Raw genomic sequence first — 20,257 nt, 5'->3', positions numbered from 1 at the left:
GCAGCTGCCTTCGCTCCTCAAGGGTCCCAGCAGCTGCCTTCGCTCCTCAAGGGTCCCAGCAGCTGCCTTCGCTCCTCAAGGGTCCCAGCAGCTGCCTTCGCTCCTCAAGGGTCCCAGCAGCTGCCTTCGCTCCTCAAGGGTCCCAGCAGCTGCCTTCGCTCCTCAAGGGTCCCAGCAGCTGCCTTCGCTCCTCAAGGGTCCCAGCAGCTGCCTTCGCTCCTCAAGGGTCCCAGCAGCTGCCTTCGCTCCTCAAGGGTCCCAGCAGCTGCCTTCGCTCCTCAAGGGTCCCAGCAGCTGCCTTCGCTCCTCAAGGGTCCCAGCAGCTGCCTTCGCTCCTCAAGGGTCCCAGCAGCTGCCTTCGCTCCTCAAGGGTCCCAGCAGCTGCCTTCGCTCCTCAAGGGTCCCAGCAGCTGCCTTCGCTCCTCAAGGGTCCCAGCAGCTGCCTTCGCTCCTCAAGGGTCCCAGCAGCTGCCTTCGCTCCTCAAGGGTCCCAGCAGCTGCCTTCGCTCCTCAAGGGTCCCAGCAGCTGCCTTCGCTCCTCAAGGGTCCCAGCAGCTGCCTTCGCTCCTCAAGGGTCCCAGCAGCTGCCTTCGCTCCTCAAGGGTCCCAGCAGCTGCCTTCGCTCCTCAAGGGTCCCAGCAGCTGCCTTCGCTCCTCAAGGGTCCCAGCAGCTGCCTTCGCTCCTCAAGGGTCCCAGCAGCTGCCTTCGCTCCTCAAGGGTCCCAGCAGCTGCCTTCGCTCCTCAAGGGTCCCAGCAGCTGCCTTCGCTCCTCAAGGGTCCCAGCAGCTGCCTTCGCTCCTCAAGGGTCCCAGCAGCTGCCTTCGCTCCTCAAGGGTCCCAGCAGCTGCCTTCGCTCCTCAAGGGTCCCAGCAGCTGCCTTCGCTCCTCAAGGGTCCCAGCAGCTGCCTTCGCTCCTCAAGGGTCCCAGCAGCTGCCTTCGCTCCTCAAGGGTCCCAGCAGCTGCCTTCGCTCCTCAAGGGTCCCAGCAGCTGCCTTCGCTCCTCAAGGGTCCCAGCAGCTGCCTTCGCTCCTCAAGGGTCCCAGCAGCTGCCTTCGCTCCTCAAGGGTCCCAGCAGCTGCCTTCGCTCCTCAAGGGTCCCAGCAGCTGCCTTCGCTCCTCAAGGGTCCCAGCAGCTGCCTTCGCTCCTCAAGGGTCCCAGCAGCTGCCTTCGCTCCTCAAGGGTCCCAGCAGCTGCCTTCGCTCCTCAAGGGTCCCAGCAGCTGCCTTCGCTCCTCAAGGGTCCCAGCAGCTGCCTTCGCTCCTCAAGGGTCCCAGCAGCTGCCTTCGCTCCTCAAGGGTCCCAGCAGCTGCCTTCGCTCCTCAAGGGTCCCAGCAGCTGCCTTCGCTCCTCAAGGGTCCCAGCAGCTGCCTTCGCTCCTCAAGGGTCCCAGCAGCTGCCTTCGCTCCTCAAGGGTCCCAGCAGCTGCCTTCGCTCCTCAAGGGTCCCAGCAGCTGCCTTCGCTCCTCAAGGGTCCCAGCAGCTGCCTTCGCTCCTCAAGGGTCCCAGCAGCTGCCTTCGCTCCTCAAGGGTCCCAGCAGCTGCCTTCGCTCCTCAAGGGTCCCAGCAGCTGCCTTCGCTCCTCAAGGGTCCCAGCAGCTGCCTTCGCTCCTCAAGGGTCCCAGCAGCTGCCTTCGCTCCTCAAGGGTCCCAGCAGCTGCCTTCGCTCCTCAAGGGTCCCAGCAGCTGCCTTCGCTCCTCAAGGGTCCCAGCAGCTGCCTTCGCTCCTCAAGGGTCCCAGCAGCTGCCTTCGCTCCTCAAGGGTCCCAGCAGCTGCCTTCGCTCCTCAAGGGTCCCAGCAGCTGCCTTCGCTCCTCAAGGGTCCCAGCAGCTGCCTTCGCTCCTCAAGGGTCCCAGCAGCTGCCTTCGCTCCTCAAGGGTCCCAGCAGCTGCCTTCGCTCCTTTTTTCCAGAATCGTGCTGAACTATATTATGCTTTAAAAGTTAAGACTATTTTTCACATTTTGTTCTTTATTCAGTAAAGGTATTGACACTGGTTAAGTACAGTGAGATCATGAGGTTTTGAGTTGATTGTTGCAGTATGTCAATTTTGTTTTGCACTACACTTTTTATGTTCATAATATAGTTGGGCTACATACAGTTCATAAAGCATACACAATGGACGCATCTTCTATTGAAGGTAATATATTTGGATGAATTTGGAACAAGCAAACTATTCATAATTCAATAAAAGCTGTTGAACTGCATAAAATGGGGGTGTTTGGAAAGACATAGTTATTTTAAGTAAGCTGGGCATGCTGAGAATGCGCACTGTGTAATGGTTGATCAACTAAGGGACAAGGTAGACGCAGCAGAGACTGAGTATGATTAACACGTTTTTTTGTTAAAAAGAATAAGATTGGAGCAGAAAAAAAAGTGACCAGTCTTATATTTGTGTGCCCTTTATAGCCAGAATGGCAAATTTCTTGTTCAAGAGATAGTTTGTAAGGTTACACTTCCTGCTGTACAACACTTTGTTCACTGCAGAATTCCAATACACTCCTTGAAACATCCACCATAACTTTAGGACCCACCCACATCAACTCTCAGAACTGCTAAGTTACTCCCTAAGCCTGCCCTGTAACTACACTGGCAGTGTAGGTGTTAAGTGTGTCCCAGCAGCTGCCTTCGCTCCTCATGGTCCCAGCAGCTGCCTTCGCTCCTCATGGTCCCAGCAGCTGCCTTCGCTCCTCAAGGGTCCCAGCAGCTGCCTTCGCTCCTCATGGTCCCAGCAGCTGCCTTCGCTCCTCAAGGGTCCCAGCAGCTGCCTTCGCTCCTCATGGTCCCAGCAGCTGCCTTCGCTCCTCATGGTCCCAGCAGCTGCCTTCGCTCCTCATGGTCCCAGCAGCTGCCTTCGCTGCTCATGGTCCCAGCAGCTGCCTTCGCTCCTCATGGTCCCAGTAGCTGCCTTCGCTCCTCATGGTCCCAGTAGCTGCCTTCGCTCCTCATGGTCCCAGTAGCTGCCTTCGCTCCTCATGGTCCCAGTAGCTGCCTTCGCTCCTCATGGTCCCAGTAGCTGCCTTCGCTCCTCATGGTCCCAGTAGCTGCCTTCGCTCCTCATGGTCCCAGTAGCTGCCTTCGCTCCTCCATGGTCCCAGTAGCTGCCTTCGCTCCTCCATGGTCCCAGTAGCTGCCTTCGCTCCTCATGGTCCCAGTAGCTGCCTTCGCTCCTCATGGTCCCAGCAGCTGCCTTCGCTCCTCATGGTCCCAGCAGCTGCCTCAAGGGTCCCAGCAGCTGCCGTTGCTCCTCATGGTCCCAGTAGCCGCCTCATGGTCCCAGCAGCTGTCTTTGCGCCTCCTGGGTCTCAGTATCCGCCTCGCGCCTCACGGGTCTCAGTATCCGCCTCGCGCCTCACGGGTCTCAGTATCTGCCTCGCGACTCACGGATCTCAGTAGCCGCCTCGCCCCTAACGGGTCTCCAGTAGCCGCATCACTGGTCCCAGTAGCCGCCTCGCGCCTCACGGGTCCCAGTAGCCGCCTCGCGCCTCAGGCTCCCAGCAGCCGCCTCGCGCCTCACGGATCTCCAGTAGCTGCATCACGGGTCCCAGTAGCCGCCTCGCGCCTCACGGGTCCCAGTAGCCGCTTCGCGCCTCAGGCTCCCAGCAGCCGCCTCGCGCCTCACTGGTTCCTGCAGCAACCTCGCGCCTCACTGGTCCCTGCAGCCGCCTCGCGTCTCACTTGTCCCAGCAGCCGCCCCGCGCCTCACTGGTCCCAACATCCGCCTCGCGCTTAACTGGTCCCAGCAGCCGCCTCGCGCCTCACTGGTCCCAGCAGCTGCCTTCGCTCCTCTCGGTTCCAGTAGCCGCCTCCGCTCCTCTCGGTTCCAGTAGCCGCCTCCGCTCCTCTCGGTTCCAGTAGCCGCCTCCGCTCCTCTCGGTTCCAGTAGCCGCCTCCGCTCCTCTCGGTTCCAGTAGCCGCCTCCGCTCCTCTCGGTTCCAGTAGCCGCCTCCGCTCCTTTCGGTTCCAGTAGCCGCCTCCGCTCCTTTCGGTTCCAGTAGCCGCCTCCGCTCCTCTCGGTTCCAGTAGCCGCCTCCGCTCCTCTCGGTTCCAGTAGCCGCCTCCGCTCCTCTCGGGTCCCAGTAGCCGCCTCCGCTCCTCTCGGGTCCCAGTAGCCGCCTCCGCTCCTCTCGGTTCCAGTAGCCGCCTCCGCTCCTCTCGGTTCCAGTAGCCGCCTCCGCTCCTCTCGGTTCCAGTAGCCGCCTCCGCTCCTCTCGGTTCCAGTAGCCGCCTCCGCTCCTCTCGGTTCCAGTAGCCGCCTCCGCTCCTCTCGGTTCCAGTAGCCGCCTCCGCTCCTCTCGGTTCCAGCAGCCGCCTCCGCTCCTCACGGGTCCCAGCAGCCGCCTCCGCTCCTCACGGGTCCCAGCAGCCGCCTCCGCTCCTCACGGGTCCCAGCAGCCGCCTCCGCTCCTCACGGGTCCCAGCAGCCGCCTCCGCTCCTCACGGGTCCCAGCAGCCGCCTCCGCTCCTCACGGGTCCCAGCAGCCGCCTCCGCTCCTCACGGGTCCCCTCTTTCAGAAAAAGCTTTTTTCGGCCTATGTTTCGGTGCATCCCAAAATGAAATATTTACTAAAGTGTGTGGATATATCTATATAAATCAGATATTGCATTATTTTGTGATCAATTCATGTTTTTTTATTGAATTTTTTTCATACACCCATAAAAGACCATCCAGAAAAGCATACTGTAATAGAGAAATGTATAGTATATTGCCTCTAAACATGTAAAATGTTGTTGGGTTTAGTATACCAGTGCAAGAACCTGTGTCTAAGAAATAGTGCTACCCCGAACCACTCCGATTTCTGGGCCCCTAAAATGAATAGCAATGTCAAATTCTTCCAATACTAGCAAGATTGTAGTCTGTGGTTTACTAATCCCAATCGTTGCAATATTTTGTCACGCTGTATTTGGGCAGCAGTCTTTCAAATGTTCCCAAAAATTACTTCAACTAATTAAAAAAATAAACTAAAGTTGGCACATTTTTTTTTTTTTTTGTAGAAAGTAAAATGTTGCGCAGAGTATCGTGATCTTTATTCGAAGCAAACTATTTTAATTAAATTTTTTCCAGAATCGTGCTGAACTATATTATGCTTTAAAAGTTAAGACTATTTTTCACATTTTGTTCTTTATTCAGTAAAGGTATTGACACTGGTTAAGTACAGTGAGATCATGAGGTTTTGAGTTGATTGTTGCAGTATGTCAATTTTGTTTTGCACTACACTTTTTATGTTCATAATATAGTTGGGCTACATACAGTTCATAAAGCATACACAATGGACGCATCTTCTATTGAAGGTAATATATTTGGATGAATTTGGAACAAGCAAACTATTCATAATTCAATAAAAGCTGTTGAACTGCATAAAATGGGGGTGTTTGGAAAGACATAGTAATTTTAAGTAAGCTGGGCATGCTGAGAATGCGCACTGTGTAATGGTTGATCAACTAAGGGACAAGGTAGACGCAGCAGAGACTGAGTATGATTAACACGTTGCGCATCATGCCTTCAATAAAGACAACTTGGTGTTTTTTTGTTAAAAAGAATAAGATTGGAGCAGAAAAAAAAGTGACCAGTCTTATATTTGTGTGCCCTTTATAGCCAGAATGGCAAATTTCTTGTTCAAGAGATAGTTTGTAAGGTTACACTTCCTGCTGTACAGCACTTTGTTCACTGCAGAATTCCAATACACTCCTTGAAACACCCACCATAACTTTAGGACCCACCCACATCAACTCTCAGAACTGCTAAGTTACTCCCTAAGCCTGCCCTGAAACTACAGAGGCTCAAAGCATGAATGGGACATGTAGTATCAGGACTGGTAAAGGAAGGAAATAGGAAGTCAGAACTTGGAAATTCAGCCAGGAGCAGGAGGGACATCAGGCACAGAAACCTGTTACAGCTAAAGGAGGTAAGATGCAGATAAAATGACAGTGAGGTTTTGACTCATTTATATGCACAATGCTTCTGTTTTGTGGGAGGAAAAGATGTTCTACATAAGCCACAGACCATTTTGCTGGCCAAAGACCACTTTTTGCAATTGGGTACTGTGTCGCATTAACTGGCAATTGCACATTTGTGCGACTTAGCTCCCAAATAAAATTGACCTTTTTTTGACAATTTCTCTTTTTTCTCCCCACAAATAGAACTTTCTTTTCGTGGTGTTCAGTCCTGCGGTTTTTATTTTTTGCACTATAAACAAAAAAGAGCGACAATTTTGAAAACGCATTTTCTACTTTTTGCTATATCCCCTAAAAATGTGTAAAAAAAAATTTTCCCTCCTGTTTAGGCCGATGCGTGGTGTTCTACATATTTTTGGTAAAAATCGCAGTAAGCGATTGGTTTGTGCAAAAATTAGTGTTTACAAAAAGGATAGCTTTCTGGCTTTTTCTTTTTTTTTTTTTTACTAGTAATGGATCAGCGATTTTTATTGTGACTGCGACATTATGGCGGACCCATTTTACATTTTTGACAGATTTGGGACCATTGTCATTTATACAGCAATCATTGCTATACAAATGCACTGATTCCTGTGTAAATTACACTGGCAGTGTAGGTGTTAAGTGTGTCCCAGGGGCGTGTTGCTATCTGTGGGTGGCGTGGCTGTGTTTTACACATAACTGATCTCTGCTCCAATCACAGGGAGCAGAGATCAGTGTCACTGTTGCTAGGCAGAAAAAGGAGATGCTTGTTTACTTTAGCATCTCCCGTGAGACGATCGTGGGTATCCCTGCGATGATTGGATCTGCGGAACCCGCGATTGGACTCGAGGTTACATAGTTAGTCAGGTTGAAAAAAGACACAAGTCCATCCACCAGTTCAACCAAAAAAAAAAAAAAATATATATATATATATATATATATATGTATGCATACATACATACACCAGCCCATATACCCACAGTTGATTCAGAGGAAGGCAAAAAACCTCAGCAGAGCATGATCCAATTTGCTAAAGCAGGGGAAAAAATTCCTTCCTGATCCCCCGACAGGCAACCGGATTTTCCCCGGATCAACTTTACCTATACATTTTAGCACTTAGTTATATTATGTACACTTAGGAAATAATCCAGGCCTTTCTTAAAGCAATCCACTGAGCTGGCCATAACCACCTCTGCAGGGAGTCTATTCCACATTTGTACAGCTCTTACTGTGAAGAAACCTTTCCGTATTTGGAGATGAAATCTCTTCTCCTCTAGACGTAAAGAGTGCCCCCTTGTCCTCTTTCTTGACTTTAAAGTGAATAACTCGACACCAAGTTCCCTATATGGACCCCTTATATATTTGTACATGTTGATCAAATCCCCCCTTAATCTCCTCTTATCAAGAGTGAATAAATTCAGTTCCTCTAATCTTTCCTCATAGCTGAGTTCCTCCATGCCTCTTATCAGTTTGGTTGCCCTTCTCTGCACTTTCTCCAGTTCCCCGATATCCTTTTTGAGAACTGGTGCCCAAAACTGAACGGCATATTCCAGATGAGGTCTTACTAATGATTTGAACAGGGGCAAAATGATATCTCTCTCTGGAGTAAATACCTCTCAATACAGGAAAGGACTTTGCTCGCTTTGGAAATCGCAGCTTGGCATTGCATGCTATTATTGAGCTTATGATCTACCAAAACCCCCAGATCCTTCTCCACTATGGATTCCCCCAGTTGTACTCCCCCTAGCGTGTATGATGCATGCATATTCTTAGCCCCCAAGTGCATAACCTTACATTTCTCAACATTAAACCTCATCTGCCATATAGTCGCCCAATTAGACAGAGCGTTGAGGTCGGCTTGTAAATTGGTGACATCCTGTAAGGACGTTATTGCACCGCATAGCTTGGTGTCATCTGCAAAGACGGAAATGTTACTCTTGATCCCAGACCCAATATCATTTATAAAGATATTAAAAAGTAAGGGTCCCAGCACTGAACCTTGGGGTACACCACTCATAACCTTAGACCATTCAGAGTAAGAATCATTTACCACTACTCTCTGAATTCTGTCTTTTAGCCAGTTTTCTATCCCGACAAGGTGGCATGATAAATTTAAAGGGATGTACCTGCACTTCTATTTGCCTATCTGTGCCATTCTGCTGACTTATATCGGTGTGCATTGGTCAGGAAGTGGTTAAAGTAATAGTAAAGCCTTGTGGTCTTCCCCTGCTCTGCAAAACCATTACACAGAGCAGCCCTAATCTTCCTCTTGTGCCCAATGCTGGTGCTCCTAGGCCCCTCCCTCCTGCTGGGTCCCCTCACAGCAAGCAGCTTGCTTTGTGGGGCTCCCAAACAGGCACTCCGTTTTTGTTGCTGTGTCTATTCACACATGGAGGCTTGGCTCGCTGGCTGTGATTGACAGCAGTGGGGGCCAGTGGCTCCCACTGCTGGCAAAAAACAGTCGGGAGTGAGGAGTCCCCAGAGAATCAAGGCTCTCATGGACATCACTGTATTGCAAGGGTGCTCGGGTAAGAATTAATGGGGGCTGCTGCACACAGTTTTTACGTTCATGCATAGCCACTTTTGCGATACTAAAGTCCTTCTATTTAAAATGGAGGGGGGCTAAACGTCTTATACTTTCCTGCTCTGTGGTTGGCTCCTTACATTGTTCTGTGATCAGCAGTTTCCAAAGGATTATGTATGTATGTGTGTATATATATATATATATATATATATATATATATATATATATATATATATATATATATATATATATATATATATATATATATATATATATACATATACACATACATACAATGGATGGTGGTATGGGTTATAGTATATAGTGTGAGATTAGAGTCCATACAAATGTCCTTTGAGCTGTTAAGCTCTGTGTGAGGAAACAGTCTATACAGACAGGGCAGCCTTGCAGGGGAAGCCGAAGCAAACTCCAAACATGTAGAGAAATCAAACAGGAAGCAGGCACCTCTTAGTTAAGACTGTGTAGTTTTAATAGACAAAATGTGTTAAAAACACTCATTGAGGTTTCATTACTAAAATGGCGACGTGTTCCTGAGCATGTGCATTAGGGGGGTGTCTGTAGTGCGCGCTCCTTTCTCAAGCTTTGCACTTCCCTGTAATCAACCAGCTGCTCTCCAAGCCTCGCTTTGGACTCTTCACACATGCTGGAAGATTCCTGCTGGTCAGGATGCCGGCTATGAGAAGGATTCACAGGACATCACCCCCTCCGCTGGAAGCTGTGACGGAGATTGGTCTAACTGGACTATCCTGTGCCTGAGTAATGAAACCTAAATGTGAATGTTAATGCACCTTGTCTATTCTGTTCCCATCACTTTAAGGTAAGTAGCGCACTTACCACACACAGAATCTCACAGGGGTATAACTTGCTCATAGGAATCTATTCTGCAGAGAGGCTGCTGCTCAGGTCACATCTGTCCATTTACCCTTTTGCCTGTTAACCACATGAACTTCCAGGAGAAATGCTGTTCCACTACTGGATGGACCACTGCCACTCCAAACAGCCAACCAGTCTCTCAAATACCATACAAATTGAGAAGATGACTTGGTGCAATATATAGGGACTTGATTATAAAAGCAGAACCAAAAGGCCAGCCAAATACTTGCATGCCTGCCACTGCTCACCAGGACACAGCAAGCATTTGTGTGATGATGTACTCAACCCCTCCATGCACAATTTGTTTTATGGGATGAAATGCGTAGAGTGGGGTTGAGTATACAGATGTCAGATGCGCTCTGCTGTCTCCTGGGGAACAGTGGTGTACATGTAGGTATATTTGGCTTGCCTTTTGAGTGGTCTTTTTTTGTTCTCTTTTTATAATCAAGCCCTTATATAATGCATTGCACTATCTGAGCCTTTTTCTAAATTTGCATGGTCTTTTGAGTGCTCTTGTTTTGGTTTTGTATACATGTGCAGTCACTTTTATTATGGTAAATTATTCATACTAATTGAAGTTGCTTTATTGTTCACACAGTATAATGCATGGATATAAGCCTTGGCATTTATTTTCTCAAACTGACTTAGGCTGGGCATAGATCGGTTGTTTTTATGAAGTAATGGATTCTTTCATCCACACAAGTGGTGTGTATAGAGGAATCCTCCCTTCTGGGCTATTGTATTCTGCCAGTAGGAGGACTTCACTATCAAAATACACTAGTCAGCACTGCAGCCCGCTGATTGAGTAGTGTTTTCAATAACCCTGTTCAGCTAAAGTCGATCCCTAGGTTGGCTGTAAGTGAACGACCATAAATTATAATTCAGAAGGTTCCTGCAGTTACCTGAATTTTTGATCAGTCTATAGCAGTGATGGCAAACCTTGGCATCCCAGATGTTTTGGAACGAAATTTCCCATGATGCTCATGCACTCTGCAGTGTAGCTGAGCATCATGGGAAATGTAGTTCCAAAACATCTGGGGTGCCAAGGTTCGCCATCACTGGTCTAGTCATACTATCTGGTAGGCTCTGCTGTTAAATCAATGTAAGTCCATATGTAGCTTTGGATTTTTAAAGTCCTTTTCTTTAAAGGGCTTGATGTGTTTTTGTTTTTTTTTTATAAATTGGTCAGTGTCTATTTCACAAGGTTGTTTGCTTGTAAGCTGAATCTTGTTTGGTATGTATTTGGCAACAGTCTCTGCATTTCACTAGGGTGACAAAGCTGCTTATGCAGAAATGCACTTGGTCAGTGTTGTCACCTTTAGGATAGGAAGTTAAAGGGGTGTCCCGGCCAATATTAAAAAAAAAAAAATGTCATCAGCTACAGACACTGTAGCTGCTGACTTTTATTAAGGACAGTTACCTGTCCAGCGATCCCGCGATGTTGGCCACCCCGAGGCCGAACTGTCCATCGGATTAGCTGCCGGCTCCTCCATCTTAAAGGGAAACGGGCAGTGGATTCTTGCAGCTTCACTGCCCGTTTCCTACTGCGCATGCGCGAGTCGCGCGGCGCTTTGGGAATGGCCATGTTTTCTGTGACACATGTCCCAGAAGGCAACGGGGCCACTCACCGAAGAGGACGAAGCACTGCGGAATATCAAGAGGCAGATTAGGAAGACTGCCTAGTAATAGCAGTTTCAAGTGAAAATTTTCAGTTTGGGTGTAGGTGGCTTTACTCGTGTATGCACTCTCACTTGTGTATATTGGCTTATGTGTACTTATATCTACAAATTTTAGTCAGGAATTCTTTTGGGGAATTTGTCCTGAACCCATGGTGCACTAAGTGCAAGTACCCCTTCGTACAGTATCCAGCTGCTCTGTAGTTCAGCCGGTCATAGATTTCAGTTGGCTAGCACCAGGGCTGGAGGTGCCTGAAAGGGGTGGGATGCTATGCGGCTGACTCGAGATGCCCATGTGCAAGTAGTTTTGGAGTTTGAACTTCCTTTTCTAAAAGGGGTGTGTATGTATGTACAGTGCTTTGCGAAAGTATTCGGCCCCCTTGAACTTTTAAACCTTTTGCCACATTTCAGGCTTCAAACATAAAGATATAAAATTTTTATTTTTTGTGAAGAATCACCAATATGTGGGACACAATTGTGAAGTGGAACGAAATCTATTGAATTTTTGAAACTTTTTCAACCAATAAAAAAGTGACAAGTGGGGCATGCAAAATTATATGGCCCCCTTGCGTTAATACTTTGTAGAGCCACCTTTTGCAGCGATTACAGCTGCAAGTCGCTTGGGGTATGTCTCTATCAGTTTTGCACATCGAGAGACTGAAATTCTTGCCCATTCTAACTTGCAAAACAGCTCAAGCTCAGTCAGTGGTGAACAGCAGTTTTCAGCTCTTTCCACAGATTGTCGATTGGATTCAGGTCTGGACTTTGACTTGGCCATTCTAACACCTGGATACGTTTATTTGTGAACCATTCCTTTGTAGATTTTGCTGTATGTTTGGGACCATTGTCTTGTTGAAAGATAAATCTCCGTCCCAGTTTCAGGTCTTTTGCAGACTCCAACAGGTTTTCATCCAGAATGGTCCTGTATTTGGCTGCATCCATCTTCCCCTCAATTTTAACCATCTTCCCTGTCCCTGCTGAAGAAAAGCAGGCCCAAACCATGATGCTGCCACCACCATGTTTGACAGTGGGGATGGTGTGTTGAGGGTGATGAGCTGTGTTGCTTTTACGCCAAACATATCGTTTTGCATTGTGGGCAAAAAGTTCGATTTTGGTTTCATCTGACCAGAGCACCTTCTTCCACATGTTTGGTGTGTCTCCCAGGTGCCTTGTGGCAAACGTTAGACGAGACTTTTTATGGATATCTTTGAGAAATGGCTTTCTTCTTGCCACTCTTCCATAAAGGCCAGATTTGTGCAGTGTACGACTGATTGTTGTCCTATGGACAGACTCTCCCACCTCAGCTGTAGTTCTCTGCAGTTCATCCAGAGTGATCATGGGCCTCTTGGCTGCATCTCTGATCAGTCTTCTTCTCGTCTGAGCTGAAAGTTTAGAGGGACGGCCAGGTCTTGGTAGATTTGCAGTGGTCTGATACTCCCATTTTAAAATGATCGCTTGCACAGTGCTCCTTGGGATGTTTAAAGCTTGGGAAATCTTTTTGTATCCAAATACGGCTTTAAAGAGGAAGTAAACCCTGATGGGACCACTCTGTGCAAAATGAACTGCACGGTGGAATGCCCCATCATTGGTGTTCTCGGGAGTGGGGGGGGGGGCAAATAGTGCTCCATTGGTGTTCGGGGTGGAGCAAATGGTGCCCCATTATTGGTGGTCCCGGGTGGAATAGTGTGCCCCGTCATTGGTGGCCCCAGGTGAAATAGACACGGCAGGATACCTGTATATGACAAGGGACTCTGTCATGCATTATATTAGTAGTCCTGTCTGAAAATCTGCAGAATAGTATTGCAGGTCGTCGTGTTTTTTATTTTTTATATTTTTAATTTTTATTTGATCTGATTTAATCAAAACAATCGGTTAACTAATGAATTATGAAAATGGCCGTTAGTTGCAGCCCTAAATGCAATTATGCCAGCAAACAACCAGCTAGTTCTCTGCATGGAAAAGGGCCGCCACCATCATTGATGGCATTGAGTGAAGACAAGCCATGGATGTGGCCACTGCATCTGCACCGAGACCTAAAGAAGAAAATTAGCTTTATACCTATCTGGTGTCCAGACATCATGCAGCTTCCGCCGTAAATGAGAGCAAAGTCTAAATGGGTCCAGCCTGAAGCTGTGTGTCTGAAAGTTCAGCCTTAATCTACTGTTGTAGGACCCTCATCAGCCTTGCCAGAGTGGAGGGCAGGTGTTTACCACCACATTACTGGGCAACCATAGCATGAATCGGATTAACCACTTGCCGCCCGCTCTATAACAAATAGACGGTGGCAAAGTGGTTGCATAATCCTGACTGGACGTCATATGACGTGATCAGGATTATGAGCTGCTGCACGCCCCCAGGGGCGCGCATCGCGGTGATCGTTGTTGCGGGGTGTCAGTCTGACACCCGGCAACTACGATCTCGGTAAAGTCTCCGGAGACTCTTTACCACGTGATCAGCCATGTCCAATCGCGGCTGATCACAGTGTAAATGGGAAAAGCCGGTGATCGGCTTTTCCTCACTCGCGTCTGTGCCGCCTATCAGTGCCCATCCATGCCCACCTGTGCCGCCTGCCCATGCCCACCTGTGCCGCCTGCCCATGCCCACCTGTGCCGCCTGCCCATGCCCACCTGTGCCGCCTGCCCATGCCCACCTGTGCCGCCTGCCCATGCCCATCCATGCCAATTTGTGCCACCTATCGGTGTCCATAAATGCCACCTCATCAGTGCCACTTCATCGGTGCCCATCAGTGGCGCCTTATCATTGCAACCCCATCAGTGAAGGAGAAAACTTACTTATTTGCAAAGTTTTGAAACAAACAAAAAAAACTTTTTTCAAAATTTTCGGTATTTTTTTATTTAGCAAAAATAAAAACCGCAGAGGTGATCAAATACCATCAAAAGAAAGCTCTATTTGTGGGAAAAAAATTATAAAAATGTCATTTGGGTACAGTGTAGCATGACCGCGCAATTGTCATTCGAAGTGCGACAACGCTGAAAGCTCAAAATTGGTCTGGGCAGGAAGGTGTTTAAGTGCCCGGTATTGAAGTGGTTAAGGTACTCTATGCAGTTGGTCCTCTGTGGGATTCTAGAATTGGAAAACTATGGCAATACTACTTTGAAAGTGTGCAAGTACTGTACAGGCAAAATTGCTCATGTACTAGAACAAATCACTGTAGAGCTATTTACAATCAGTCATGTCCTTCTCTTTATTATTTTATGTTTTTGATCCTGCCAGTGAATGTTGTGGTGGTGTGCTGTCCCCCACAGGCAAGTTTATCAATGTGCCTCGGGTTTTCTTTTTCCTCATGGGACACAGTCGACAGCAGATTGATGTCTCATGGGACACTGAGGAGAAAAAATCCTTTCTCCTCAGGATCAAGCCTGCAGAAGTGCCCCTATAGCAAAAATATATCTTGCTATCAAGGCAAGAGCAAGGAATGCTGGTAGGAGACCTCGGAGGAGGTTAAGGGCTGCTCTTTGCAAAACATTGCAAGGAGCAAGGCCATTTTGACATGTTTGTAAAGGTATTTAAAGAGGTTGTAAAGGTTTTTTTTTTTTTTTTCTCTAAGTAGGTTCCTTTAAGCTAGTGCATTGTTGGTTCACTTATACTTTTTTTTTTTTTTTCCTTCGATTTCCCTTCTAAATGTTTTTTTCTTTGAATTTCTCACTTCCTATTCCTCCTCAGTAAGCTGTTCTGGCTGACTAAACGCCACTTGGATGATGGTGTGAAGTTTACTGAGGAGAAACGAAGTGAGAAATTCAGACACAGAAATATTTAAAAGGGAAATCTAAGGAAAAGGTAAATGAACCAACAATGCACTAGCTTAACCACTTAAGGACCGCCGCATGGGAATGTACGTCATCAGAATGGCATGTACAGGAACAAGCACGTACATGTACGTGCTTGCCTTCCAGCGGGTGGGGGGACCGGACCCCCTCCCGCTGGATGCGGCGGTCCGTTTCGCTGAATGAGAAGCTTCCTCCCGCTGTGTATAGTAAACACAGGCAGGGAGGAAATTATGTCATTCTCCTTGGGGCGGTCTTTTTGAGGACTACGGACTACGAGGAGAACACTGAAAGTAAATGCACCAAACAATACACTAACATATAGGCACACAAATAAACCCCCCCCCCCCCGCCCCCCCTCCCAGTCAGTGTCGCTGATTGCAGTTATCATTTATTTACTGATCACTGCATAAAGTGTCAGGGCAGTTAGTGTTAGGTCCAGAGTAGCCCCCTAACCCCCCAATAAAGGTTTAACCCCCTGATTACCCCTAGAGTTAACCCTTTCACCCCCTTTTGCCAGTGTCACTAAGCGATCATTTTTCTGATCGCTGCATTAGTGTCACTGGTGTCGCTAATTCGCTAGTTTTTTAGGTTCACCGCCAGGTTTTTATAGCACTAGGTACCCAGATATACTACCCAATAATGGTTTTAACCCCCTGATTGCCCCTAGTTAACCCTTTCACCAGCAATCACCATATAAGTGTCACTGGTGATGCTAGTTAGCCAGTTATTTAGGTTCCCCGTCAGGTTTTTATATAGTGCCAGGGACCCCCATATAATACCTAATAAAAATTTGAACCCCCTGATTGCCCCTAGTTAACCCTTTCACCAGTGATCACCGTGTAAGTGTTACGGGTGACTCTGGTTAGTTTGCTTTTTATAGCATCAGGGCACCCACCATTTATTACCCAATAAAGGTTTAACCCCCTGATCACCCGGCGGGTGATATCAATTAGGTTTTAGGGTCAGGGTCTGCGTCGCCCCAGGCAGCGCTAGGTTAGTGACAGTACCACTAACACCCACGTGCAAAGCATACACCTCCCGTGGTGGTATAAACAAAACACTAAACGCATAACTGCAGCGATCGCAGAGTCAGGCCTGATCCCTGCGATCGCTAACAGTTTTTTTTTATAGCGTTTTACATTTAAATCCGGAAGGCAGTGCTTGGTTTTCAGGGTCTCGTACGTGGCTAGGCTCCCAAAAAGTCCCCCACATGTGGTATCCCCGTACTCGGGAGAAGCATCAGAATTAATTTTGTTGTGTAATTTCACTTATGCCCATAGCATGTGTGAACAATATATCATTTAGTGACAACTTTGTGCAAAAAAAAAACAATTTTTTTTAATATTCCTGCAACTTGTGGCAAAATATAAAATATTTCATGGACTCAGCATGCCTCTCGGTAAATAGCTTGGGGTATCTACTTTCCAAAATGGGGTCATTGGGGGGGGTTTGTGCTATTGGCATTTTATGGCCTTCGAAACTGGTAGGTAGTGAGGAGTGAAATCAAAAATTTGCACCCTTAGAAACCCTGAAGGCAGTGATTTGTTTTTGGGGTGCCATATGCAGCTAGACTCCCAAAAAGTCCCACATATGTTGTATCCTCATACTCAGAAGCAGCAGAATATATTTTGGGGTGCAATTCTACATATAACTATGGCATGTGTGAGCAATATATCATTTAGTGACAACTTTTTGTAAACCTTTTTTTTTTTTTTTTTTTTGTCATTATTCAATCACTTGGGACGAAAAAAAAAATTATTCAATGGGCTCAACATGCCCCTCAGCAATTTCCTTGGTGTCTACTTTCCAAAATGGGGTCATTGAGGGGGAGGGGGTTGTACTGCCATTTATGCACCTCAAGAAATGAGATGGGCAGTCGTAAATTAAAAGCTGTGTAAATTCCAGAAAATGTACTCTAGTTTGTAGACGCTATAACTTTTGTGCAAACCAATAAATCTACGCTTATTGACATTTTTTTTTACTAAAGACATGTGGCTGAATAAATTTTGCCCTAAATGTAGGACTATGGCCCCTTTCACACTGACGTCCCGTTCAGGCCCGCCTGTCAGTTTTTCAGGCGGACCTGAACGGGTGCTCCATAGAGGTCTATGGAGCGTCGGATGTCAGCGGTGACATGTCCGCTGACATCCGACCCGCTCCGATCCGAAAAAGTGTAACGGAGGAAAAAGCTATTTTTCCATCCGTCTGCGGATCTGATCGGGTGACGACGGGCACTGCGGTCCGTCATCCGATCTCCCATAGGGGAGAGCGGCGCTGTGACAGGTCCGTCCCTGCGCAGTATGCAGAGACGGACCTGTCCTCTCCCTGCTCAGCGGGGATCGACGGAGTGATCCCCGCTGAGCAAACGGATATCCACGGGGCGGATCAGAACTGATCCGCCCCGTGTGAAAGGACCCTAACATTTAGTTTGTTCGATTTTTTCTTATAACAAAAAGTAGAAAATTTTTTTTTTCTCAATTTTCGGTTTTTTTCCATTTATATTGCAAAAAATAAAAATCGCAGAGACAATCAAATACCATCAAAAGAGAGCTCTATTTGTGGGAAGAAAAGGACGCAAATTTCGTTTGGGTACAACATTGCATGACCGCGTAATTACCAGTTAAAGCAGTGCAGTGCGAAATTGTAAAAAGACCTCTGGTCTTTAGGCTGACTATTGGTCCGAGGCTGAAGTGGTTAAAGGAACCTACTGTATTTGCCGGCGTATAAGGCGACTGGGCGTATAAGACGACCCCCTATTTTTCAAGTGAAAACATAGGTTTTGGACAATACTCGCGGTATAAGACTACCCCCCTTCTGAGGCAACACCAATTACAAAAAAACATTAGAGCCATTAAAAAACACAAAGTAAGAATGCCAACTACTCATCCGCCATGCTGTGATATGTCATAAAGTAAATCAAACAATAACACAGATCTATTGAATGCCACAACTCTGGAAAGTAGAATTTTTCACTAACCAAACCTATACCACTTTTGGGTTATATTCTATGGGAATTGTCCACCAAAATGCATTTAATAACACCCCATCATATGTCCCAGATTTACCTGTCCCTCTTGGGTGCCTAGGACCTCAAAGGCAAATAGCAGGATGTATAGTAGTAGATCAGTGAATGGATTTACCCAGGGAAGTATGGTGAGCGGTGTGTTATTTTAATGAATACAACGCCTGCTTGGATTGGCAGAGGCTGTAGCATCATCAGCCCTTGGCTCAACGGCGTATACTGTTTGTAGCTGAAGCCACATACAGTATTAGCAGACATTTGGGGGCTGACATCCATCCGGCAGAATTGTATACCTGTATACCCGGCGTATAAGACGACCCCCGATTTTTGGGCATTTTTTTTTAAGTGTAAAAGGTAGTCATATACGCAGAAAATACAGTATTTAGAAAATAAACAAAGCTTTACAACCCCTTTTAAATTCTTTAAAGAATAAGTCACTTTAACATGTTTACCGTATATATATTTTGTGTGTGGCTAAAGTTACACCAGTTTACCACCTTGATCTAAATTGCTCCTGATTTAAAAAAGCTTCATTTCTATAAATGTCCAATTTCTTTTCATTTTAGTACCATTTTTTGATCTTATTGCTAAAGCTACTTCAGCAACACTTCAAAAATGTTTAGTACTACTTGGTTGGACTTGTGTATTACATCCTTGCTGTTTTTTTTTTTTTTTTCTTTTCAGGCCAGCTGCATAGCATCACTTTTCAGAGACAAGAGGAAGATTACTTGAAACTGACTGTACGCTGCAGGCCCTGTATCTTTGTTCTGGGACATAACTGCAGTGCCCGAGGCAAAGTGGTTAATGCTCTTTTGGGTGATCCTCTTCTGCCAGTTGGAACATGTTGTGACCCAGACACCTGTAAGCGAAGGCGCATTCGTTTTAGACATGGCAAACAGACTTTGGTAAGTTTGGCACTGCCTGAGCAATATGAACTAGTTCATCAGCTGGTAGCTCATCAAGGTAAATGGGACACCATTCCTGAAGAGGATTTGGATATACCAGAAGATGAAGAGGACCCTGCACACAGATTGGCTGAGCTTGAAGTAACCTTGCCTTACCACTTGCTGCAGGTATGTGGGTTTTTTTTTTTTTTGTTATATAGTTATGTTCTAAAATATTGTGTATTGGTGAGTCTCTATTAAATAAAAAGTGAAGTTACAGTAATGTGTACATTCTTAGAGGTTTCTGATCACTGTGGTATTGGAGTCGATCTGAGGAAGCACAGGAGTATATCTCCTTTTTTGGGTCTAAAACTATTTTGCAGGCGGTCTAGGTGTCGATGCACAGTCCTAGCCAGGGGCGGACTGACCATTGGGCCACTCGGGCACTGCCCGAGGGCCCCATGCCACCAGGGGGCCCCATCAGGGCTGCCCCACCTCTCCAGTACCTTCTCAGCCAATAGAAACATGTCTGTGTATACTGTGTGGCCCCATAATTTGATTGCCTGGAGGCCCCATGAGTTGCCAGTCCGCCGCTGGTCCTAGCACATGAATTGGGAGAAGGGGAAAAAGATGTAAGGGCATGTTGGATGAGTAAAGAATGAAGTATATAGGGAGTATAGGGCTACATGTGGTGATGGGGTAGTGGGGTGTTGTGTGTCTGAGCAGGGGATCGGGGGCAAAGCTCCTGTTTTCTACATCTGAACTAGGTGTTTATGGGAGAAATGTTTTCAGTCATCTGGAACCTGAGAAAATTATCCAAATTTGTGCCTGTCATGGTGTTGCGCTATTAGTTGTTCTTAGCTTTTTTTTTTTTTTTTTTTTTTTTTTTTTCTTTGACCTGTAAATTGTACAACTCAGTTGAATAACATTTTTAGATCAAAAAGCACAAGGAGAAAAAAATGGACTTTATAGGCACCGATTATAAAAATAACAGTTTATTAAACACAAGATACAAAAGGGAATTTTCATTAAAACTTTATTTTGCAAAGTCAATACATGCAAAACTGTTGCTTTTACTCTCTAAAACAGCAAAAAAAATGCCAAACATCATAGTCCTGCAACAGTGTATGGTATGTAGTAACACGCTTGCTCTACATGTTTTGCATATGAATGCTTCATCGGGAGCTTAATAGCTGTTCTACAAAAGGCGGGAGTGACATATAAGCATATACTTAAAAAATGCGTAATCTAACAAAGTACATTGGTAGTGTTCCACATTTTTTAGCAGAATTAATCCCAAAGGGTAAATATGCAGCAGATACCCATAAGTGACATGCAATTGGCCATTTAAGGTTCAATGTGGGGGTGTGCCCGTTAAACAGGAAAAAGTAATATTTGTAAAAAAAAAAAAGCAAGGGTGAATATCCCCATGTCATCAAAGTGTCCATTATTTGAGAAAAGATAGCAGATTTGAAAAAAAACAATTCCTGCATAAAAGCAGACGAGGGAAGATGGCAAATAGTATTGGCCAAAAGCCCTACCTCTGCACATAGA

At 46.6% G+C, this 20,257-nt stretch overlaps 1 protein-coding gene across 1 annotated transcript in view; it reads left to right on the top strand.

Moving 5' to 3' along the window:
* DSTYK (dual serine/threonine and tyrosine protein kinase) overlaps positions 1-20,257 on the top strand; it is a 504,571-nt gene that overhangs the window by 113,666 nt on the left and 370,648 nt on the right. The window contains exon 2 of the mRNA XM_077481291.1: positions 18,504-18,892. Within this exon, the coding sequence (XP_077337417.1) occupies positions 18,504-18,892 (389 nt within the window). The remainder of the gene's footprint in view (positions 1-18,503; positions 18,893-20,257) is intronic.

The sequence above is a fragment of the Lithobates pipiens genome, unplaced genomic scaffold (genome assembly GCF_037356315.1).
Source record: "Lithobates pipiens isolate NorthernLeopardFrog02 unplaced genomic scaffold, aLitPip1_a1.2 Scaffold_16, whole genome shotgun sequence".
Taxonomy (NCBI): Eukaryota; Metazoa; Chordata; class Amphibia; order Anura; family Ranidae; genus Lithobates; species Lithobates pipiens.
Note: the sequence above shows the minus strand (reverse complement) of the source record. Positions and strands in the feature narration are given on the sequence as shown.